The 26,964-nt window shown below is 27.7% G+C and overlaps 2 protein-coding genes across 2 annotated transcripts; one reads left to right on the top strand and one right to left on the bottom strand.

The window, feature by feature from the left end:
* The first annotated feature begins 20,833 nt into the window (after positions 1-20,833).
* On the top strand, positions 20,834-22,447 carry LOC114193280 (B-box zinc finger protein 21). Its single transcript, XM_028083010.2, has 3 exons — positions 20,834-21,232; positions 21,331-21,696; positions 21,981-22,447. Exons 1-3 carry the CDS (start codon positions 21,053-21,055, stop codon positions 22,233-22,235), a joined length of 801 nt encoding a protein of 266 aa, XP_027938811.1. The 5' UTR covers positions 20,834-21,052; the 3' UTR covers positions 22,236-22,447.
* A 2,782-nt stretch (positions 22,448-25,229) lies between these two features.
* Positions 25,230-26,286, bottom strand: LOC114194206 (uncharacterized). The gene has a single exon (XM_028084315.2). It carries the CDS (start codon positions 26,021-26,023, stop codon positions 25,484-25,486), a length of 540 nt encoding a protein of 179 aa, XP_027940116.2. The 5' UTR covers positions 26,024-26,286; the 3' UTR covers positions 25,230-25,483.
* Positions 26,287-26,964: the final 678 nt, after the last annotated feature.

Genomic DNA, 26,964 nt, shown 5'->3' with positions numbered 1-26,964 from the left:
TAATTATAATTGTCGGGTCGGTCAAATACTTCTTATTTCCAAATAATTTGTAATTTGTTGCTCATATCTTTTGTTTAGTCGATTTCCAAGATCATCCATCAATTCAAAATTGTCTGGATAGTACTTGCAAAAGACAATACGATGCTTAAGTCATTAGGTGACAGATTGAAAAGTATTAAATATTGTAATGTATGTGTCTGAACAACCATACCTTGGACCTTTATTTATAATTGGTATTATGAGATTTTACCTTTTTATTGTCCTAATCATGATTCAATCATACATTGATTAACATTAATTGATCGATTTGTGATTATCATAAGCTAAATGCTAATCTAACCTTTATTTTATCTCGATCTATCAAAATGATCGACCTACTAATCAATCGATCAAGACGATTAACTTATAATCAATCAACACGGTTAACTCACTAATCAACTTACAGGTCAATGAAACTTATTAACCAAAATTATATACAACACAACTACAATTTGCAATGTATGATTTTGAGCTAATGCGGACCATATTGTTGATTCTGGTAAAAATGGTGAAAGCCAAGGTAAAAGTGTATCACTAAAACAACATGTTAAAAACTAAGAGACAAATTAAAAGATAATTGGAAGAAAAAACGCAATAAGCCAAGAATTTAAAAGGGAATGGTATCATTGATTGAAGTGAAAAAAAAAGTTTTAAAAAGTTTATCAGTGATGTCACTAATTAGTTGTGTACTTTTTTGGTTAAATTATAAAACCAATTAATACCATAAAATAAAGAAATTTATTCTCGGGTGTAGTGAGAATTTACCTGCTATAGTGCCTGCATTTTCAGATTAATAATATCAATCCAAATCCAACCTCGTTTTCAACTCAAAATTCTTGGCGTAATCATTATATGATTGACACTCAATTTCACATAACAATAGTCTCACACGTATTAAGAAAAAATTTAATTAATTAAGAAAATTACTAAAATGTTCTCACATTTTACTTAATAATGATTGATCATTGCATTACACTTTTCTCAATTTTATTATAACTATCGCATTGAAAACAATATATGATAATCAATTTAAAAATTTATAAAAACAACTTAAACGACACATAATGTGAAATAGAGTGGTAGTAAGTAACAAGTGAGCATTAAAGTACTTATAACTTTAGAGATTTTCTTAATTATTGTCTGAGAAATAAAATAATTTAGTTTTTATTAATTAATGTTTTAACATGTACCTAATATTAAATGAATTTTTTCTATGATTAAATTTGTTAATTAAAATATATAAAATATATTCCAAATATATTTTAGATGAATAATTCGAATTTCAATAACAACGTTTTGTTAACTATTGATACTTAAAAAAAATACTGAAATTAGATTCACAGATTCAGAAAGGATAAATTAGAAATATAAACAAAATATAATTTTACAAATGACTAAGAAAGAAAAATAAAATTAACTCACTGCAACTTTGAAGAAGATGATATAGAATGAAAATTAAAAACGTGTAATGGAGAAAGTTAACAACAATCTCATTGTTCAAATCAATTAAGTGAGTAAATCATTTGAAGTTTTGAAGATATTTTAGTTTTATGAACATGGACTAACTTGAATGAATATGAATGTGATGACACTGATAAAAAGAAGAAGAAGAAGAAGAAGCTTAACCATGTTGTTTTGAAGTGAATGAAATTAGTGATATGATTCCACTTTTGAGTGTACTTGGAAAACCTAATCTGCTTTAGTTAAACTGAGACTTCAATTATAGACCTTCCATTGTGGAAGATGCATCACGCATAAACCTGGAACAATATCATTTTATATTTTTTTAACGTTTGATGATTACCATATATGTTGGGCGGTGACATGGTTTTTGTTTTATGTTTTTTTGAGGAATCTCATTGACATTGTTGGTTCCATCGGGTAAATTCATGGTTTTCAAATCCAATTTATTTGTCTCTTTTAAAGCATCACCCATGATCATTATGAGAGTGATAGATAGAAAGAAAGAAAGAACGAAAGAAAGAAGAGTCTGACCTAGTTAACGCGTAACGTAACACACGTTACTTGACGCGTTATGCGAAGACCTACCTACATAAATATTAAAGCTTGAAAAAAAGTTAAATGCAAAGCTATCACTCATCTTAAACAAACTTTAATGTCTTTAAATAATGCAGAATTTGTCATTTCATGTGGGTTGACATACATGCATGTAAGTAAATGCCAATAAAACTTCGCTAAACTCTCTCAGCTACCCTTCTATAACTCACAACAAACAACGTAAAAAAAAAAAAATAATCCAACTGTTTTTCTTAATTACATCGTATTTTAATATGTTTTATCAGCTTCTCAAAATCATGTATGTATCAGTGTGATGAATCTGATTAGCAAGGAAACAAGAAGAGTACCACTGTTGTATAAAAAGTTTCTGGTATAAAATTAGACATTCTGAATTGACAATGCATACGTACTTTCAAATACAATATTATAATAACAAATTTTATATATATTTGAGATGTTTCACGTTGTTATTTATATATATTATGTCATTTCAAGTGGGAAAAATCTGGTAAATTATTAATGGTTTGTTCAAATTTTCAAATAATAGTCCAAGAGATTTGGCTGTCATAACGCAATTTTCATGTGCCAACTCTTTCTCTGCATTGGTGCGCATAAGGCTTTTATGGTGGTTAAAAGAGATTTTTTATATCGGTGATAATCGATATAGAAAGCCTTAATTATCATATTTGTAATATTATTGTTGTGTCGTTTATTATACTGGATCGATTATACTGAGCATATTAAGTCGATAGAGTGATAATCAACATAGAAAATTTCCTAGTAGTTACACGCCTTATAAATGACATGTTCCGTGTTCGATACATATTGGACACCGACACTAATACGATACTTGTAAGACATACTATGTCTAATTTGTAAGATATTTTTTTATCTTTCATACAACAATTAAAATAAAGAACAAATTTTATATTATCACTATTTTTTTCATATTAGATATTAGATAGATAGATTATATTCATTTTTGTGTTAGTTGACAGTTTCAAACTTAACATATATATTCACGTCGTGTCCCGTGTTCTATATTTTTCCAATTTAGCCGTATCTTCATGTCTATATCTATATCCGTTTCCACATCTGGACAACGTAGATTACAAAACCGACACTCGATCATTTACATGGGATGGATTATAAACATAATAATAAATCGTGTAATAGAAAGTTGATTAATGGTGTGATTAGCAAAGAAAAAGGGTGGGGAGCAAATAGTTTGGGACTTTCCCTTTTCAAACTGAACAGCATGAATTTGTAGGGTGATGTGATGTGGCATGAGTCTGTGGTCACATAGGCTACAGTGTGCATAGCTGGTAACATATAGTTTCACACCGAATTTCTAGAAAGAAAAAAATGGTGCAATAGTAGTAAAGCAAAACAAAGGAAAGTCAAGTAACAGAAAGATTGAGATGAAAGAAAATTTGGAATTGGTCAATTTGTAAGGATGAAGCAGCCTCATGCTCAGCTACCTATGCTCAGCTAGTTGTCACTCGTAGAAAGCGAGAGCCACTAACACAGCACAAAACAAAACAAAACAAATTCAGAATGAACAACACACACAACACAACAGTTCAAAAAAATCAAACATCATCAAAATTAATTAAAAAGTGTGTTTTTATTAGAGACAAAGGGAAGTAGCTATATAGCAGAGGAAGGTTTAATTATAAGTAGCAGTAAAGTAATTAACAGTGTTGTGTTGGAGCTGTCCACGGGTCTCATCTCAGAAATCAAATGAAAATTAAAATCGTGTTTCAAAATGATTCAGTAGCACGTGAACCGCCCCAAACTGTAATTAATTTAAGACCACAAATAATTGGCTTCAATTATGTAACAACAACAAAGGACAGTGTCTCATCGCCTGCGTTGCACTGCCGTACGCTAATTCCTTTTCATCTCAATTTTTTAGGTCTCTTTAAAATCATAACACCAAAAAACATAAACATTTATGATATGATTCATCGTTGTAACATTCAGTAAATTATATGCACTCATATTCAATAATAGGGATTCCGAACGTTGAAGGAGTTTAACTTGTGTTAACATGCAGAGACTCCCAAATTTAAACAAAAATCCAGAATACAAGAGAAAATGGTGGTTATAGTTATTAATAGGTGAATTTTAAATCTCACTCGATCACACAAGATTCATTTATAAGATGAGATTCATATATTTGTATGTTGTAAATTGACTTTATATATACAGTGAGTCTTTTCACTTACTTTTCTTATGTCAAAATATATATATATATATTGGATGTGAAACTAGATATTAATTAATTAATTAATGATGTGATAGTATATGAAAAAATAGACGTAACAAATAAGAAATTTTGATAGGATAAACTCTAATCGACCGGTTATGATATTATTATATTAAAAAGTAAATTTTATTAAACTTAATTTAACATCATAAAATTAGCTTGTAAGATGAGATTTATAATCATTTATTTACTATAAATCAGTCTTAACCCTAATAAAAAACAATGGTTCAAAATTTAAACACTTTTCTTTTTTGATGAAAACATTATAATTGACATGTCCATTATTATGATAAGGGGTGAATGTTTTAGAAACTTGACCTCCATTGAAGTGGTGGAATGAGATATAAGAAAAAAAAAAGTGTGATAAAACATGATTTTTTTAATGGTAACTGTGTTAAAAAGCAATGAAAAGTAAATAGAGAAGAAGAATGAATTCTGGAATGAGTGGACAAGCATAAAAATTAGTTTTGACAGAACCAATTGGAATTTACTAAGATTATTATATATATGATTCGGAAAGGCAAAGTTTGCATTATAAATAGAATTGTTATTAGGGGCCCGAGGAAAGAAATGATCTTTTTTTTTTTTTTTTTCACCAACTATTACTACTACCATTATTTGGCCGCCCCCTTTGTCCACTATGTCACATTCTCGCACTCTCAAGTAACTTTGCAGTGTTTCTTTCAACCATGATTGATTCATTTTTTTTTTCCCCTTTTTTCTTTTACTAACTTTTGGTTGTTTTGTTTTTGTTTGTTTCTTCTCTCTGCGGCATTAAAGATGCAGACCAAGACTCTTGAATCAATATAATTATGATTAGACCAATTAGTGGCCCAATTGAAAATGATGCTCTCAATCTTGATGGTGCATGAGTCTCAAACAGGTCAACAATACCTTTTTAAAGACACCATAATACTATGCAAAATCTACCCTTTAAACAAACTGCCTCACCTCTCAACACCTATCCACCACTCATCACACTTAATTAATCTCAATCACTCGCCAACTATAACTAATCTATTAGTTATACTGCATGAGTGATTGATATCAAATTATGATATACGGACGAGTGATAAGATGATTTAGTGGTTAGATGAAAAGAAAGGAAGGAAAAGGTCGCGAGTTTGACCTTTCCTACTAACAATTTGGAGAAATAAAGTTGGTTTGGTGGATTTAGAAGAGAGGGTGAGAAAGACTCTCGGTTCAACTCTCCCACTAACAAAAATCTAACAACTAACATTTATCGATAAAAAAAACGACAAACGAAACAATTTTTGCCTAATGCGATTAATTATGTGAAGCTTAAATATGCTTAAAGACTCTTTAACATATGATATCAAAATGTATATGTTAGAAGTGAGTTTTAAGCCTAACTCAACCTCACAAAATCGATTTGTAAGGTGAGGATTGCATCCACTTATAGATTGTGAATTGACCTTATTTCTAATCGATATGAGACTTCCAACAATATCTTAATAAAAATTTGTATGTTTATCATGTCTTTCATTATAATTATCTGGATTTAGTTACGAAACATTTCATAACAATTTGATAGTTAATCCGTCACACAACTTGTTAACAAAAAATTAGCTACGTAATAGTTAAAAGGGAAATTATAACTAATATGTAACTTTTTTTAGTGTTATAAAAGACTTAGAATGAGTTTGATGGTATATTTTTATGGTTTATTTTATAAATAGGTTTTGTTAAGTTGAATTAGATTTGAAATTATTTTCTTAATATGATATCATGATCTTTTTAGTAAGTTTATTAGGTTTAGTAGAAATATATTATTAAAAATTATGTAAGGTGGAGAAGTATTATGATGCATGTTATTGGCAGAAGCTGAAAAGAGGTTTAAAGAATGGAGAAGAAGGTTTATTTAGGGTTTGAAAACTGAGAAGTGTAACTTTCCTCTTTCTGTGTGTTGCAAAATCCTTCTTCCCGATTTAGTGTATATCATGATTGAATTATAGACCATTTTGAAGGTCGGTTTGGGCTGGCCCAACAAGATAAATTATTTAAGTAGCCATCATTCTTCATGTCTTTTGTTCTCATCAAACTAATAGTCATAGCCATTCAACTTGGTTTAATTTTTTATTAAAAAACATATAAATCAAATGCAGTAATATTTAGTTTTATTTTTATTTAATATAAAATTTAAATAAAACCAAATTAAAATTTTTAACTTGGTTTGAACTCTTTTTTATTATTAAACAATTATTAAATATTTTATAATAACAATTTATTAAATAAATAATTATATTATATTTTTTTATAAGTTTTCTCTTATTCATGAATAAAATACATGGTCTAATAGTAAAAAAGTTATAATACAAATTTATTATCATGTTTTGATAGTGTAAATATTAAGAATCTTATTCATATAAATGTTTTTTTTAATGAACTTAATATATATAAATATTATATTTAAATATAATGAACAGTTTGACTATGGTGTTAATTTTCAAGCTGAATTTTGAATCGAATTCCTTTATTAACTTTAATTTTGATTATTTTCTATTTTTTTCTATTTAATTTGGAAGAGCCATAAGTTTAGGTTGTGAATTACACATAAGGGATGACGATACCTAACAAGTCTAGTTACTCATAAACCCTAGCTAGTTTCCTGTTTTACCATTCTTACTTTTCATAAAGGGTTTTATTATCTCTTTTATTTGCTTATATATCACTTTTTTCATTTATTTAATTATTCTTAAAACTCTTTTGACAAAGAGTTGATAAAGTAATTGATCACATGCTCTATTAACCAATAATAAATAAGGCTAAGTTTATATAATGTCATCTAATTGGACTATTGATCAAAATTCTGAAGGTAAAGGATTGACCACTAAATACATGTTTGGTATTGGGTTAAATTGATGTAAAATTGATTGTCTAACGCATGATCAATACGTATTTGGTTTCCAAAATTAATTAAAGGGTAAGAATTCATGTGAAATAAAAAACAACTAATTATTGTCTCTGCATTAGAGAATTAATTTTTCAACGCTGAACCAAATACACCCTAAATAAATTCTTTAATGCATTGTAATTATCACTTTAGTATGTACATTGGACAAATTTTATTACATGTCATATTACATGTAAAATTATAAGCAATTGAATTAAGTAAAATTTCAAATGAGTACGAGAGAGTCATATTACATATCATAAGTTAAACAAATCATAATAACCAGCTAAATACAAATAATTTGATAAAATTTTAAATATGAACTGGAGATTGTTTAATTGTAAAGGTTTAAGCTACTTTTTTCTTTTCTGTTCTTTTTATGCTTTGATTTTGTTCCTCGTATTACTTTTTGTTTGTTCTTTCTACTACATATTTTTCTTATTATCAGTTCAAGCAGCGATGATATATTATAATGATGTCATTTGACACCTTATTAAAAGTGTTACCTCACCATAGAGTATTACTAGAAATAATAAAAGAAACGACATTTACAGAAATTAAAATAAAAACAATTTTTTAGACTGAAATTAAAGGATTTTTAATCATAATACTCATAAATAAGATTTATTTTATTTTAGTCTTCATAAATATATTATTTTTACAAAATTAATTTTTATTAGTATTACCATATGTTGTCATCTTATTAGAGTTAATATAATGAAGGTAATTAGCAACTTAGAACAAAATTATTAAAATGAAAATCAGACAAAGGAGTACGTTGTTCCTCATTCAACAAGAGATTTTTCTATTTACATAATTTTCATTCATCAAGTATCTTTCATGTGCCATGTTTATGTTAAATAGAAAGTTCTTTAATTCACAGAAATCTAAGGGTGAGATAAAGGTTTAAATTAATGGTCACTATTATTGGTTACTGATATGTATTAGATTTTTAGTTTCTATTAGAAAAATTCCAAATATATATATATATATATATATAATTATTTTAATATATATAATTTTTATGTTAAGTTCAAAATCTAGAAAGTGTGATTTTAGTATTATTGTATGATAATTACACTGAAATTAACACTTCAGCTAAAATATTACTGCTAAAGTCAGATTCATTTTTGTATGGTAGGACAGATAGTTTATCCACCGACTAATCCAAATTTAATGCCCAAATCTTCTTTTAACTCGACATTAATACTTCACATTACTCTTAAATTTACAAATAAAAGTATGTATATTTCAATATTTTATTTAATAAAATATGTTTTTAATCACCAAACTTTTTTGCGAAATTAAAATTTATTTATATTTCAAACTTAATACATTTTGATTCTAAAATTAAAAAAAAATAAATAGATATAACTATTTTAATCTAATAATATTAATTTTTTTTACTTATTAAATAGTGTTTTAAATTGATATTTGAACTTTTATATATATAGCAGATGGTATAAACAAATTAAATGTCATTATACAAAGGTCTGAGATCAACAAAATTTAATACAATTGAATTAAATATATTTTTAAAATTAAAAAACAAAATGTATTAAATATATATATTTATTTTGAGATTGCGATACCTTCAAATTCTGGATAGATTTGATAGCTTCAAATTTCCATCTAGTTAAGCTCTTATTTTATTTACTCTCCTTATGGTGATTAGGATTTGAGAATTTTGGAAAAGTAAGACACCATGGTATACAAAAACTCATTTATTTGTGGTTTGATAGTTATGTGTTGATTATTGAAGTAACAAAAGAGATCCTAAGATGTTTTGTTTCATATGTCCTAAAAATATAAAGCAATATACCTAAGGTAAAGGAAAAATAAACTTGTAATAAATTTCAAGTTAGAATATAAAGTAGACTCTGTATCTGAAAAGTTTAGAAATTTATGAGTAATTAATTATATTAAATTGGTTGTTGGTAACTAGGGTGTGGGTTAGATCGGTCTCGACCAATTTAGATTTTCTGTTAGATTTTTTTTTGTGCTGTTCTACTATTGTGCCTTCATAATACACTGATTAATACTAATTTTGACGTTTTAAAATATATTTAAAATACTAGTGTATTTTTAATGCTCAACAGAGAACAATACCAAGAAAATCAATAAAAATTCTGAACTCAATCTTGATCGGTTTAAATGATGATTTTTTACTTAGTGAATTTGACACAATTTTAAATAACATTTGTTGAAATGATTTGAAAGTGGATTTTAAGTCTTTTAGACATAATATGCAAATGGATAAATTTTGATGATAATTAATTGGATTTGTACACTTCTTAAAGTGGTTTTATTTCTTTGGTTTGTTCATTACATTATTACATATGAAATTTGAATTTAAGACTACTTTCAAATTTAATTATTGTCGTCAAACTTTTTGTACAAAATTTTTATTGAATTGGGAGTAATGATATGATTTAGGATGGATTGTGTACGTTAGACTCATTCTTCATATCTCAAACAAGATGTGAATTTGAGAGTATAATTTTAGTTATGAAGGTGACAAAATTATATAAAAATGGAACCTTATTAAATTATTTTTTTAAGTAACTATATATATATATATAATAGTTTTAGTAAAAAAAAAATTGTTAATTTTATTTTTGCTAATGGTTCAAGTAATTGAACACATGTCTAATGTTTAGTAATTGTTATACGTGTATATTGAAAAAGAAAAAAACAATCTTAATATGAACTACTACAAATTTTAAATTTACAAAACCAAGATTCAAAGATTAAATAACACATGTAAGAAGGAGTACATTTCAATATCATTTACATATTATAATGTCAAATTCTTCCTTAATAAATACGCATGCCAATTACTATATATAAGAAACACATTATTCATTTTCTTAATGTTCAACTATTTTTATACGACAATTAGTATTTATTTATTATATTAAAAATTAAAAATATTATTGCACTGAATTCAACCGTTTATCTCTTACAATTTTATTCATATATTAAATCAAACTTTATTGTAATCATAATTGTATTAGTAATTTACAAATTAATTATACTTCTATCCACTTAATAACCCATTCAATATTACCTTAGAAAAAATAGTTAAATAATTAAAGCCTTAATTTGTAATCATGCATGAATTATGAAAAGGAAGGAAGGAGATATTTATAAAAATTGTTATATAAAAAAACATCAAATAAGATATACATCTTCCAAAATTTATTAACAAGATAAAAGTACAATCTTTAGCAGAATAGTTTAACCAAGGTTTTTCTTTTTTTAATAAAATGTATCATCCATTAAATTAAATCACATATGTTAAAAAAACAAATAAATAATTATCTTTCTGATTTATTTATTTATTTATTAATATTAGTATTTTGAAGTAGAAACGTTATCCTTACGATTTGTAGTAATGTTATTCTTTTGAAGAATCCAAACGTGTCCCATCGCAGAATCCCGTTTTCTCTCTCTCGAGCCTTGCGCTTCTTTTCTTCCATTCAAACTTCAAATGCTATGCTCCAACTTTATCATCTCATATCTTATCACATGTTTTCCTTTCCTTTTTATTTTTTATTTTTTTTCAAAACTCGTATAAAAACGTGATACATAGCAAGTACTCATCAAATTAACATCAACATATATATATATATATATATATATATATATATATATTATGGTGACAGCAACTATAGAGTCATAATCGAATTATGATGGTTAAACTCATATATTTTTAAATAGAAATAATTACATCTTAACTAATAGTTATAATTTTTGGTCAAATTTAATCCAATCATATAAGTTAAGAAAAGTAATTTTTATTTAATAAATGTAATGTTATATAGAAATTTGACGATGGATGGTCCCCATGTCTCAATAGATATAGTTATAGTTATGTTATAGGGTTGGTCCAAAATCCAAATGAGCTTGCATGTGACTCAAATGATGGTACATGAGAACATAGATTATAGCAAAATTATTGTTACACGCTATTTTTTTAGTGTAAATGAATAAATAATATGATAATATGTGATGTGATGTAATTAAAGGGAAAAAAGTGAAAGAAAAATAAGAATATTATCGAAAGTGTACGATCGTTGGCCTCTCAGCCGATAAATTGTCATCATGTCTCAACCAAGGTAACACAAAACTTTACTCACAATGTCTTTTCTCTCTTTTTCCTTTTCCTTTTTTATTTTCAATTAAACAAACCTTTTCTTATGTCTTTCTTACGTTATCATTCACGAAAGAAGAAGAAAATAAAATATTCTTTTTTCACACCCTTTTGATTTATGTTTAAGTGCTGTGTACACTAAGTTGTGAATTGTGCATCTATTTTATAATATAAAGTTTATCACAACTCATATGTCAAGGAAAAATGAGTATAAAGTTGGAGAAAATGAATAAATCCCAAGTTTAGCCTAATGAGTTGAGATTTTTATCGTATGTGATGTCCTTAAAATTTTCTATAATGAATTGATATTTTTATGTTATGAGTCGTATAATCTCAAGGCAATTAGTGATAAACAAAGAATTAGTAATGAGATAAGAAAAAGTAATATATAAAATGAATCATTAAACCTTGATAATTATAATTAAAACAAAAAATACATAAATAAAGACGAAAGTTTTAATAAAAATGGTCGAGTAAAACTATTTTTTAGGTTACATAAAAAATATTTTCCTATAATTTATTTGTTCTTTCTACTTTCTTTCAACCCATATATTCAAACACAAGTTTTTTCGGTTTTTTTTTTTTAATTTCTGTATTTTTATTTATTTCCTTTTTATTTCAGTTATAATTCAAATTAAACATTAGAGGTGCATTCATATTTCTGTACCAAAAGAAGAAGAAAAAAAACTCTCTTGTCGTTTCAAACTAATTTCTATACTAATTTTAATATTTTAAAATATGAATAATTAAAGAATTTTATATTATAATTTACAGTATTTATCGTAAATGTAAATACTTTATTTTTATAGTTTTAGTTATATCATATATATTTAATAATGCTAATTATTGTAAAATTTAATTATTAACTTATTGATACACAAGATATAGATTACAGGTTCAAATAATTCCAGAAACTTAAAACACTAAATTGAGATATATACATTAGAAAAGAGAAAAGATAGATACGGCAGATGCTGTTATTTTCCAACCAAAACTAAAATTTATCTCTCTGATGCGCATATCAATTAGATTTCATGTTTATATAATGAATTTCTATTACTGATACAGTAATTCTGGATTATCATTCACTAAAAAAACTGGTATATTGTGGAGGTTAAAGAAACCCTATTCCTTTTCTAACATGCAACAATGTGTGTTGGACCAGAAGGATGAATTAAGGTTAAGACCAAACATGCTTACTTTTGCCGGAGAAAGAAATTGTATATAATTAATCTGTTGTTTCAAGCTATTGTTATGCTGTTTACTGATATATTCTTTGTGTTATGATAGCACTTTCTAGGTTACAAACATTTTCATTTTCAAGTCGTTAAAAGAGAAGATCAAGTTGAACAAAGGAAGAATCAGGTCGATTAAAGAGAAAAAAACAAGTTGACTATAGATATAGAAGATCGTTTAAAATGAGAGAAAAAAAAATTTTAAGTTTATATAGAGGAGTTTTGTTTTATAATCTTTTTGTGTGTGTGAATTTTTTCCAACATAATATGCATCATCATCCATCAGTTGCAAACCCGATAAGTGCCTTGCTTTTGGTAACATTATTTCACGGATAACAAAAGCTATATTGCATCTATTATCTTTCCATGCACAGAATTTAATGCCTTTTTCTACTTCCTAGGGTTGCTTATACTGTTAAAATTGCATTTGTTTTTATAGGGTTTGCTGATATGACTTTTTAGAGATATATATTCTTAAGAAATATACTTTAAATTTGGTAAAATTTATATCTATTTATATATTATCTTTCGTTGATGTAGAATTTTCGATATACTTCTTATGTTAAGATATAATGAAAAACCTATGTATATATGATACGGATAAGTGTATTCTTTGATTTAGTTTAAATTATTACTATATATTTGAAAAAAGTTTATATTGTCCCACTTACATAGGATCTTATATTCGTGAATGTGGTGAGATACATGTATCTCGAATGTAAAATTAAATATTAATGAATGATTCAATAACGACTCGATAGCAAATAACATAGACTACAAATCTTGTTAAAATGTAAAATTTCTAACATTAAAGAACTATACGGAGATGAAGTAATCATGATTTGAAACTAATTATACATATATTTGATATGTATACGTTATATAAATTGAAAAGTGCTATTTCTTAGGGTTGTAGGGATGATTGTTTCTTGACATGAGGATTCATTGTGCAAATGATTGTTTGATCTTTACCATCATTCTTGCTTTAAAATTGAAGTTAAAGCAGAGGGTATTGCTGAGCTTCTGCTTTATTCACGCTTCAAGTCCAAAGGATTTTTGTGGCAAGAAATGGTGTTTGGGATGTGACTAAAAGTAATTTCTAAGCTCACGCCTAATACCTTAAACTTTTGGGTTGATTATTGCATCTTTGCATTTTTCCTCTTTTTACTATTCTCTCTTCCTTTATTTCCTTTTCTATTCTTTCTCATTATTTCTTCTGCTCCTTCTTTTTCTTCTTCTCTGTGCTTCTCTTTTTTACTTAGACATGCAAAATGCGAATATCTGTTTAAGCTTCTAATGTTTTCATATTAATTAATTAGGTAGATTCAGTGAATATCTTGTCAGAAAAAATCTTTAGTTTGGTAAAGAGACAAGAACGGTGAGAAGAGAAAAGGAATGGAAAAGAAACAAACAAATAAAAAGATTTAATTGGTAAGAAAATAAAAAAGAAAAACACTTTTTAGTTGAGATTTTTTCAAACCTGATTAATTACTAAGTTTGGTAACTGCCAAAAAATTTTGACTTCTTGTAGTTTGGAATGGTTGCACACAAACACCATTAGCATCTTCTGTCATTCATTACTCAGATCTGTCCAAAATTGAAGGTAACACATTTTTAATTTGTAGCTGATGGTCCTGCCATAAGCAAGACCAATCTTTTGGACCTTAGACATGTCAGTATTCACTAAATTTAGGCCCAATCATGGTTGCTAACTTTGTCACACACACAAAAAAAAAAAAAAGTGTTCCTTTGTTAACGTTGTCCCAAAGTTTGTTTTGTGTATTATAAATTTAGCTTTTATATATATAAAAAAGAATTGATAGGGACTCTACCCTGTACCCCTTAATATATAACAAAATAATCTAGACATACAAATATAGGTTTAATCATTACCTTCATCGATGCATATAATTCTTTCCATAAAATTAAGGTTATCATCGCCTTAAACCATCTATAAACAAGAATCCTGATATATAACAATGGAGATTTAAATAGAAAGTTTATTACGGGTGACAATGCGGATATTTCTGTACTTAACTTGTAAAATGTAGGTTAGGTTGGTTTGTTCTTGTTAAAAATGTAAGTAGAAAAATTTGACTTGTCCTATACGTAATGGCTTATGGATCTCCGGGCCAACATGTTATTTATTTATTTAAAAAAAAAATCTTGTAATAAAGTTTTCAATGTTCAATAAATTGAGAAACTTTAATGAGTTTATAAAATTAAGCAAAAACTTTGAAGAATTAAAAGATAAATGTATAATTCAACATTTTTATCATATTCATCTTCATACTTTGACACACACGACATATTCTTCAAATTTTAGCACATTCAAAAATACATAACACTTGTCTTTTCCATTTATTCAATAATTTGGATCGTTCATACAGAAGTCTAGTCCAGAAAAAAAGTAATCAATACACACACGTGCAATTTTTTTATGCGGCCTACAAATTATATGGGTCAGATTTTTGCGGACTCAATATCTCTACCTGTCCCACATTTTTTTGACAGGCCTGCCGGACCGACTCGTCGGACCAAACCACGTTATCATCACTAAAGTTTATACATCAATTATAGAACATTTTTTTATAACCAGTAATTATGCAAGATCCCACAAATGTAAGTATGAAACCCTAATCATAAACGAAAAAACAGTGTAGGGTAGGGTGCCCCTCGAATGGTGTATCTGTCTATTAAATAAGGGTATGGTGGAGAGGATGAGATATGTTCTTGACTGTGCTATTACACCACCTTCATGCAAAAGCATGTCTTCCCATTCCTCTATCTGATCCTCTCCTTTGAAATTTATTATGAGACTCTGTGCACTAAATTTATCCCATCCAACTTTCAACCATTTTATGGAGCAAATCAAATCATTTTATTGCTTAAATTTTCATATAATCAATGAATATTTCACAGAAGAAAAATCTGAACCCATGAAAAAAGATTCTTGATGAACCCGAACTTCTGTTGCGTAGACTACAATCCAACTTGGTTTGTAGTTAATATTCTTATATGCAAGGAGATTTGAAGGGGAAATAAAACTAAACCCCACCATTCAATAAGGAATATTGAACTACTTGATTTTGATGATTATTGAGAATCTAAGTTCTATATAGAGTAGAAATAAAAAATTTAAATATCATGTAAATAAAAATATATACATAAATATATTATTTTTAATATTTTGGATTAAAGATGATATATCGTTGGGTTAAATATGTTTTAGTCCTTGAATTTTGATTTAAAATTGGAATTCGTCCATGTCCGAAACTTCAATAAGTTTTAATCCCTAAACTTAAAAAAAAATGAATATAATCCTTTTAACTCAATTATGTTAACTTTTTTTTAGGTGTCGAACGCATTTCTCAGTAGATATTGAACCAGAAATGTGTCAAACAGTGTAAACAACTCCAATATTAACATAAAAAGCGTTTGACATGTAAAAAAAAAGTTAACATTAGGTTAAAAGAACTATATTCATTTATTTCTAAAGTTTATGGATCAAAATGGATCGAAGTTTCAGACATTGACGAATTTCAATTTTGGATCAACGTTTATAGACTAAAACATACTTAATCCTATATATTTTTTTATGTGAATTTGATTCAAATATCATTATTATTACGTCTCCTCTACAAATTATTTCAACAGATTAATGATTGATTAACTAGGTATGTTTTGATTTTCAAATTCTTATTTTCATTTCACTATCTATTGATGCATATTTTTTAGTGAGGGATTATTGGTATATACAATCATTAGTTGTTGCTGTCGCAAAAATTTACGAGGGATCATTTTCTTTGGTCAACGCTTTTGTTAACTCTTTGTTGTGGCAACCACTCGATTATTGGTATAAAAAATTAGGTTATGTAAGAGAGAAAGAGAAATTGAACTAATTGCATTTTTTTTGCAACTCATTTTGGAGACAGAACATTAGTATAGGGAGTTGAAATCGGTGCCTTAAAAGGAGAAAAGAATGATACAAATAAAATATGTTAAAAAATTTGGATACTCTAAGTAAAAAGATTATATTATAATTAAAAGTAACGGTGGTGATTTTTTTTTTTTGATATTTAATATTGTTTTATGGAAAGTGTAAAAAGAGGATAATAATAATAATAAGAGACACCCTGGCAAAGAGTGGCCAAGTTGTTCGAATATAAGGCTTTGTGAGTGTCGTAAAGTGTAAAAAAAAACATTATCCAAAGCATAGTATAGTGTGTGATGTTTGAATTTGATGATTGAAGAATGCACATAAAAAAGATAGTGATGGAAGAACAAGAACAAGAACAATGGAATTGATGGATATGTATAATGCGTATAAACTAGGAAGAACCTATTCATTCAATATTGCAACAAGTGAAGAAGCTAGTGTAGTCAATGTCATCCAAGAATATTGTTTTTTTATTTGTTTCTTCCTAAGTTAATATTTTCTTTTTTTAATTTCAAAATAATGGATTATATATATATCAATGTGGGTTCAACACAAGAAAAAGTGTGGGTGTGTTAAGTATCATCATGACCCGTTAATCTGCTTAAACCGGCCCGCATTATCCACGATTCATTGTGTGGATCTTTTTAAAAGTGTGTCTATATATAACTTATGATGATGTCTTCACTAATACGAGTATTATATGAATTTGTAATTATTGGATGGTCTTTTTATCAAATTTTTTATATATATGAATTTTTTTATCTTACCATTATATGATAGTTTTTTAAATTTATCTCACTATTTTGAATGTTCTTAATTTGATATCATTTTCTTTAAATAATAGGTTAACATATTTATGTCAAATTAATGGTAACGGTGTTACAATACTGATATGTCTAATAGAATTGTGACTCAAGCAATAAATATCACATGTCACTGTAGTAACATTATAATCATGAATTTGATAAAAGGAATTACATTAACGTTTTTTAAAAAAAAGAATAAACCATATTAAAAACACCCAAAATTGAAAAAAAAACAATAAAAAATGGAAAAAGCTATTAAATCTAATATATATATATATATATATATATATATATATATTACATTTTCACATTTTAGTTAAAAAACATCACCAATGAAATGATTTTTTTAACCATTAACATTATTTGGAAATGTATGAATGGAGTAAAATTTGTTGTAGGTGACATCAATTATTTAGTGGCAGAGGTCCAGTGAGCCGGACCACAATCAAATTGTAATGTTTGAACTGTTATACTATTAAGTAAAAATAGTTGTGCCATGACTAATGACTATAACTTTTGACCTAATGGTAAACTCTCGATTCCAACAATATTTAAGCAAGGGAAGGTAGATTAGATATGGATGAAACACAAACTATTAAATGTTAACTTTTTTCATTGTGACTGATACCAATGTCTAGTTCAATGCTTAAAGCCTATATGAATATGTTCTATGTAACTCATAACCGATATCTTTGGGTATTCTTATACTTGTTAGCCAATAGGAGTAGGGGTGTTAACATTGCTACAAGGTCAAGACATTTATAGGTACATGTCCCCAAATGCTAGGGAAGAGGAATGTTCATGCATCTTCAATTTGACACAAAGCATACACGAAAAACCTTCATATTTATAGAAATTTCTACAAAGGTTATTAGACAAAGGTTTTAGACGACTTTTACTCAAAGCTTGTCTTGTTGCAAAGAAGCCAAATACAATACACGATATTCAATACTTTAAGCATCATTTTGTTTACCTTGATTTGTATCCTTTCTATTTTGTTTCAATATGAGATCATGTTTCATATGTTTTCTTAATTTTGTTTATAGTTTAACTTCTTTTAGGTTCACCTTATATTGCTTTAAGCCAGTTTTATATCAATACCTATAATATATGTATATTGCTTTAAGCTTCTCTATTATCGATACCTATAATATATGTAGCCTACTAAGAGAATAATAAATTGTAATTTTTTGTAAATGAGTTTTAATACTGGTGCTCTACTTTTATTATATTCATTTTTTACCCATAAAATAAAATTAACATTAAATTTTGAAAATGACATACTAATCAATCATTTTAGAAGTGAAAAAACAATAACTAAATATGAAAATCAATAAAATTACCTACACTGAAAACATAATAACAAAGCCTTAATAATAAACACATTTTAAAAAATGTATTATAAATATTTATATATTTATACATAGTTGCCTAATGCATTAATAATGAAGTAAAGCGTTTCAACTGTTTGGTTTATTATTAATAATGCATACATAACACGTTACACAAAATGTGGATCTCCAAACCTAACGGATGAATTAAGACAACGACGTTACCTTCAGCTTCCGTCAATTGTAGAGTGTAGTTGGCCATTCATTTATATGCCTTCTTTCACTTCTTAAGTTTTAGGGTATAAAGAACAGAATATTCACCCAACTTTTCTTTTTTTTTCTTCATTTTTCTTTTCCACACTCTTATTATGATATTTTTCGTATATATTTCAATGGGTTCAGCAAAAATTTTAATTAAATTCGAAACTGTTCCAATCATATCGGAATTGATAGAAATTGGTCCCAACAATGCTCAACTTTGGTCAAGGGATTTTGGTTTAGAGTATTTATTTTGATTGTGCTACATTTATAAAATTTATTGGGTTAGATTTATTGTTTGGCTAAACTTAGGAAAACAAGAAAATTAAGATATCAATATTCCAAAGATTAGAATTAGAGTGACACCACTTTTGTCATATTTCCTCCTTAATTACTTCATTTTTCTTCCATAGAAGGTAGAAAATCCTTATTATTATTTTTTTCAAATTAAAGTAACCTTTTGCTAATTTTAAGATTGTTCAATAGTTACTTCAACAACAATAACGATCTAACGCCTTCAGTTTGTCATGTTAAGAATTTAAGGTAAATGATTAGTCTATTATTAATAAAGAAATATTATAAACGTGTTATCTTCAATTTTTGGATTGAAAATGATATTTGATTTTTTATGATATTTTTTTTTTTCAAAAAGTTCTTATAATTATATCAACGTTGATGATTTATCTTAATAATGGTACAACTATAATATACAGTAAGTGAAAAATCTTAAAAGTTTAAGGATTTTTTTTTATTTAAAGTCTTCCTTTTCAAAAACCAATTACTTTACGATTTTTAATTGAAAACTGTATCATGAATTCTTGATCAGTACACATTTCATTCTTACAAAATCTTTTCCATTTCTTTTTTAAAAAATAATATTTTAATCTATTTTTTTGAGCTATTTTTAACCTATTGTTTCAATCATCATTAGATCATCTTTTTTTTATTTTTTTTAATAATGTGATGTGATGATCTAATGGTGATTGAAATAATGAATTAAAAATTGATAAAAAAAGTGAATTAAAGTATCACTACCTTTTTTTTTTAATAACTTATCGTTTTCTAAAGAAAAAATTTTGTTTGATATTATGATTTGACATCTCAAAGATAAAATAATCTCCATAAAATTTAACTTTTTAAAAGAAAAATGAATAATAAATAAGAATAATATTAAATAATAATAAAAAAAAGTAATGTCAAAATATCTGTCTTTTACCAAGTAATCTGTGGATATAATGTTTGCTTTTTCACATTAGTAATTTTGTTATTAACATATGGCTCTTGAATCAACTTCAATTATAATTGCAAAACCATGAATTGCATATGGAACTCATAACATAACTAGAAAACTCTAGAAACCTGTTGAAAAAAAAAAGGTCATAATTGTTGTGCAGCACAGTAAAAAGGTTCACAATTGACAGCAGAGAATAGAACAGTTCCAGTGGAAGCTGGGTATTATTAACAATCATAGACATTTTTGGAAAAGTCAAGGATGAATAGCTTCATCACATGAAAACAAAAAGATCACTGAAATTCTACATTAATATAAGGAACAGATCAATAGAATTGTGACACAAAACCCAAATAATTATCATGCTACACCTACCATTCACTGTACTTATATTATTAAAAAAGTTTAAGATAAAATTAAATAATACTGGTGATGTTTGTGCACCCTAATTCTATTTAGAAAAGTGAGGTGAAATTTTTATTTGAGATTTGAAACGTGACACTCTTTGATTGGAGAGACAATAGAAAATTCCCATCTTAGACTATTAAGGTTTCTAAAAATCAACAAAACTAAATCTTAAAAAACTCTTTGAGGTTGTTTCCATCTCCAACGAAAGTAGTATATTTTCTTTCTCTTTTGAGGAAAAAATCTACAGCAAGAAGAAGAAGAAGTGAACGAGTGAGTGAGTGAGTGGGTGAGTTATGACGATTTGACCATATTTATGCATCTCAATCACTTCCCACTTTTCATAAGCATTACACAACTAAACCCCACGCTTCCTTTATTCTCCTTCTTCTCAAAACTTCACTTCATTCTCTCACAAAAAAAAAAAGAAATCAAACCTTTAAACCATGAAGATCCAATGCGACGTGTGTAACAAACACGATGCATCGGTCTTTTGCACCGCCGATGAAGCCGTCCTCTGCGACGGCTGCGACCACCGCATCCACCACGCCAACAAACTCGCCTCCAAACACCAACGTTTCTCTCTTCTTCGACCCAAACAACACCCTCTCTGCGATGTTTGTCAGGTACAAAAATGCTAAAACAAAAACAAAAATGCAAAAAAAAAAAAGAAACTTTTTTTGTTCAGATATTTGAAATTGTTGAAGATGGTTTCTTTTTGTAGGAGAGAAGAGCCTTCACGTTCTGTCAGCAAGATAGGGCGATTCTGTGCAGAGAGTGTGACGTGTCGATTCACTCTGCGAACGAACACACCCTTAAGCATGATAGGTTCCTTCTCACTGGTGTGAAACTTTCTGCTTCTTCTTCATCGCAGGAAACCCCTTCTCCTTCAAACTCTGCCCCTGATTCTCTTTTTCACGTTTCGAATCAAAAAACAATACCTTTATCTTCCACCGTGAGTAAGGTTGGTGTTGAAGCAATGGGTTCCGCAAGTGCTAGCAGCATATCGGAGTATCTGATAGAGACTCTTCCTGGGTGGCAGGTTGAAGACTTTCTCGATTCATATTCTGTTGCCTTTGGTTTCTCCAAGGTTTCCACTTTCCTCCTTTCTCTCTTCTTTCGATCATCCAAATCCATTCATTCATCTATTCTATTACATTGAAAACATAAAAATGGTATGTTTTCTGTGATGGATCATTTGGGTAATACTATACACTTTGATGTGATACTACATATGTTACCGGAAGAAATTTCAATTCTGATAGTATTTCTAAAATTGTTATGCTGAATAAGTGAAAACATTAAAAGGGTTTATGAAACTGCATGAAAAAATTGTTTTTTTATTTGTTGGATCTGAGATTTGATGAACTGCAGAGTGATGAAGCGTTGCCACGGTTTGATGGTGACATGGAGAGTCATCTGGGTTCTTTCTCAACAGAGAACGTGGGAATATGGGTTCCTCAAGCGCCGCCACCTCTTCTGAGTTCTTCACAGATGAACAGAGTGATTGGTCAAAACGAAACCAACAACATCAAAGGTAGCAGCAGATCGAGGTTGAAGGATGATAATTTCACTGTGCCACAGATTAGTCCTCAGTCAAATTCCAAGAGAGGAAGGTTTCTGTGGTAGAAACAAAAGAAGCCTCAGTTTCCATATCTCATGAGCAAGAACAACCTCTTTCTTTTGTTTTGTTCTTAGGTTACTGTCAATGTTTTTAATTTAGTTCTGTGTTCTTCCTCCTTCATCTTTCCCTGCTGGTTTTTTGGTTTTTGATGAATCTGTGTAACTTTCTGCTGGTGATTGTAAATACAAACTTTTCCAAATGCATGTTATTTTTGACACATGTTTAGAAGGGAAAAAGTGTTATATGCAGAGAGAATGTAATGTAAGACATCTCCATCATCTCATACATTTTAAGACCATAATTGAAAGAAAAAAAAAAGTAATAAATTTGTTTTACCCACTAATATATAAGATATTTTGAAAATCATAAAAAGACACTGAAAATACTTGTATGGTTTTGTGTAAGTTGAAGACAGTGATAAGTATGGAAAGTTGGTGGTAGTGAGAGTGTGTTCTTAGTAGTGTTGAAGGAGAAGATGATTGCAGAGATGAAGATGATTTGATGGTGATGGAATTGGGTAAAAGATAAAGACAGAGAGAAGGGTCACGTTTGGTGAAAAGGGTTTGAATGGATGGCACTCAACATAGAAAATTCATTTGTAGGAGCAATTGTACCTTCTTTTTTTGTTACCATCTCCAAATGGAATTGTCTTTCAATTACCTTTTTCTTTCTTATTTATTTTTTTTACTTAAATATATTTTTGTTCTTTTAACTTTTAATAAAAATTGAAATTAATTTTTTTTTTAAATTTTGATTCAATTTAATTTTTCAATTTTAGAAATATTTGAATTTTAATTTAATTTTGTTAAGTTTATTTGACGTTTCAAATACGTTTCATAATAGTATTTGAGTTATTTATATCATTTGAAAATTTTTATCTCAACATTAGTTGAATGTTAGTTAAGAAATACATTCTAAATATCAAATAAATTTAACAAAATTTGATTAAAATGACTAAATTCAAATATTTTTAAAATTAAAAAATTAAATTAGATTCAAATTTCAAAAAAGAACTAATTTCAATTTTTACAACAAATGAAATATTATTGAAAAAACATAAACATATCTCAGTCCTCTTATTTTGTTGTATGTTGTATTTTGTATTTTATATGGTTTATTAATCTTTAAAGTTTGACTTTCAAGCTTTAGTTCGATATATTTATCTATTTGCAGTCTAAATTTTTTTAAGTTATCTTAGTATTTTAATAATACATCTTATTACCCGATCCAAACTATTTGATCAAAGTTGGAATAATTCTATTTCGAAGAGACATGTACACTAAAATAATTTGATCCAAACAAAATACATTAAAACATACTATTACTTTTATGAATAATAAACATATATAATATAATCAATTAAGATGTGACTCATATAATTACAGGTCATTGATATTTTAAATACTTCATCAGTTGTTTCAATATTTAATGTCTATGTACGGTTTATTTTCGTGAAAATAAAAAACAAAAAAAAGGTCAGATATTTCTTTTATATCTATTCTCACCTCTTCTTTTATGCTATCAAACTGTACATTTTCTACTATTATCTGATTTTTCTTTTGGGTTTTCCTGTCTTAAATTTTTTTAATGAATCGTTTTAAATAAAATATACTTACAAAATGAGAATAATATTTACTATAAATTTCAAAAATATTTGTTGTTTAGTTAAATAAATTGTATATAAATTAAACAGAATTTCTTAGACAAATAAACCTTTTAGTACATAATTATTTTTATATATATGAAATTCACTTTAAAATAATATATATGTGGACATAAATAAAGTGATTAAAAATGTTGGAGAGAGCTAATCCTGAAATTATTAATCTATAATTATTGATGAGAAAATAATAAAAGAGATTCTAAAAAAACTTAAATAGTTTATTTTGTAAGAATGTTGTAGAAGATTGAAATCCGTGCATGTGGACACAATCTGACTTCTTGTATCTGCCATGCCTGCTCTGCTCCAACGTCTCAGGACAATCATTACTGTATTGATGGTACCATAAATAACGCAATGCCCAAACCCTAAATTTTCAACTTTTATTAAATTCACTATTTTTATGCTGTCAAACAATATTATTTAATAAACTGTAAAAAGGGTATAATATAATCCATAATAAAATTGTCAATTTCTTCTCCAAGGTAGCCATAGATATTTATATCATATGGTCAGAGAATTTTAGATCAAGAACTAACTTAATCATATCTATTGGCGGAAGAAAATACAAGTTTTGATGGAAGATGCACAATCTTTTGCAATTTAGTTTTTATTTGGGTTAAGTAACTAAAAGGATTTAATATTACATGGGATGGGAAGATACAAGAAAATATAGCATTAAAAGTGATTGAAATTATTTTTTAATCTAAAGTCTTAATTTCTAATCACTAGTATTTTTTTTACCATTGTTGTTTTTAACGAAACACATATACTTAAAATTTTTGTCAGGAAGACTTTTGATATAGGGATCATACTATCTGAGCCGATCACTAAGACTAACCATCAAATCTGATACTATTGTTAGGTCTTTAGAGAAGAAGGTTCACTCAAAAATACAATACCAATAAAACCCAAGTCCAATTACATCAATGATTGACATCACTTTCAACTTAAAACCCTAAAATCTTAAAGCAATGAGTTTAAGAATTTTCATCCTTATATAATATTTTACTTTTTTATTTATACCTAATGTAAGACTTAGACTCACACTTAAATTTTCAACTCTGTTAAATTATCTAATCGTTCTCACAAAAATGCAAATAAGAAGTGTGGAGAGCCACTTTTCTAAGTTCAAATCTATATAAAAGAATCATACTATCGTTAATTCAAAATTTGTAAGATAATAGATTTATAATTTTTTATTCTTTCAAAAAACGATAACTAAAAAGATACAATACCAATAAAACATAATCATACTTTCGTAACAGATAGACACTACCACCGTTTCAACACAAAATCTTAAAAGACAATAAATTTATAATTTTTTACTCTCACATAATTTTTAATATCCTTTCGACTTCAAACTCAGACTTACTTAAATTTTGAAACACAAAATTATATGAAAAGTACAAACTGAACCAAGAGTCTAAACTAGATGTTAACATAATTTCCTACGTTACAAATGCAATACACATAGTTATAATCTTGATGAACACAATTTTGAAGTTGTATCCACCTTAAATCATTGGGAAGAAATAAAAATAAAAATGAGTTGAACATATTTGAAGAAGAAGTATAGGTATAGGGTAAATGTCAAGGTCGACGACGACAATGAGCCTTGCACATATGTAGACAATCATAGAAACAAGGTCCACCACAGTGAAGAGGACAATCCAACCTCATACCTCCGCACCTTGTTCTTCCCATGCATTCTGCAAACTCTCCCATTATATACTCTTTTCCATTTCCATGTCTATGTTTATGTCTATGTCTTCCTTCCCCTCCACAACCCCATTTCCACCATCCACCTCCTCCACCACCCCACCCCCATCCACTCCCTCCTCCACCGCCGCCGCCGCCACCACCACCTCCCCCACCACCCCATCCCCATCTAAACCCTCCACCACCTCCTCCTCCTCCTCCTCCTCCTCCACCTCTATAATTATCTTTGCTTGTGTTGAACAAAACTTCATTCAAGGAAGCATTGTGTTTTCCTTTTGGTTCATGGTTTTCACCTTCATGATGTGAGAGAGTTGCTATAGTAGTGCCATTTTTCACCTCTTCACCTCTATGGCCAACCATTGTCGCTACAAGAAGTAAGAAGAGAATCCGAAAATTTCTCAAAGGCACCATCTTTTCTTCTGATAGACAAAGAAAAAGGGAATGTTAAATATGTAGTGTGGTTTGTTTGTGACTGTTCAATATATGTTGTTCCATCAACAGGTCCACACTTGAGAGGATCTGCGTATAAAAAACTTGAAAACACTTTAGGTAGTAAAAATTGAGATGACTTAGTATTCACTTTGTCCCCACAGCCAAATATCTTGTTCAAAAACTTCATCTCTTTGCTTCGGCTTGTTTCTCTAATCATATTCTGCCACATTTGCCCCATTCTCCAATGGAGTGGAGATATTTCCAAATCCCTCAAAACATACACTGCGATGCTTAACGATTATTTAACTATTAAATTTTGGTAACTTTTTTTTACAACTTTAGATGACATTTTTTAAATGATTTTATATTTTTCATTTTTTTATTCTCAATATTTTAAAACCACTTAAAAAATATAATCTTATATTATAAAAAAAAATTATCAAAATTTAGTAATCAAAATATCATTCTCCTTAATTAAAAGCTTTAAGAAATTACCTTTTGAAAGTTTGGTCAAATATATAATAACAAAATTTTCACGATAATAATTGTAGCAGTTAAGATTTCCTAGAACTGCTACAATTGTTATTAGGAAGAAGAGAAAAAACACTCGTTCCGTTAGCATAATTAAAATTTTGCAGTATTATTATGAACACGATCTTTCTGGTTCAATAAAGAGGAAAGAACAAGGGATAAGTGTAATTTTAATCTTTTAACGTGATTTAGATCGAAATTTATCTTACATTTTGATCTTCAATTTTAAAAGTAAATTGATATAGTATTTTAATCTAATTATATTAAAAAAAATTTACTTGTGAAACGTATTTTATACTAACATTTGAAATATTTATTTTATATCACAGTCTTGCAAATCAGACCCATCTTTATGTTTTTTTGTGAGATCGTTATATAAAGATTGTTGA

This window comes from Vigna unguiculata, chromosome 8 (genome assembly GCF_037176805.1).
Source record: "Vigna unguiculata cultivar grain cowpea cultivar isolate G323 ecotype 2 chromosome 8, ASM3717680v1, whole genome shotgun sequence".
NCBI classification, from domain to species: domain Eukaryota; kingdom Viridiplantae; phylum Streptophyta; class Magnoliopsida; order Fabales; family Fabaceae; genus Vigna; species Vigna unguiculata.
Note: the sequence above shows the minus strand (reverse complement) of the source record. Positions and strands in the feature narration are given on the sequence as shown.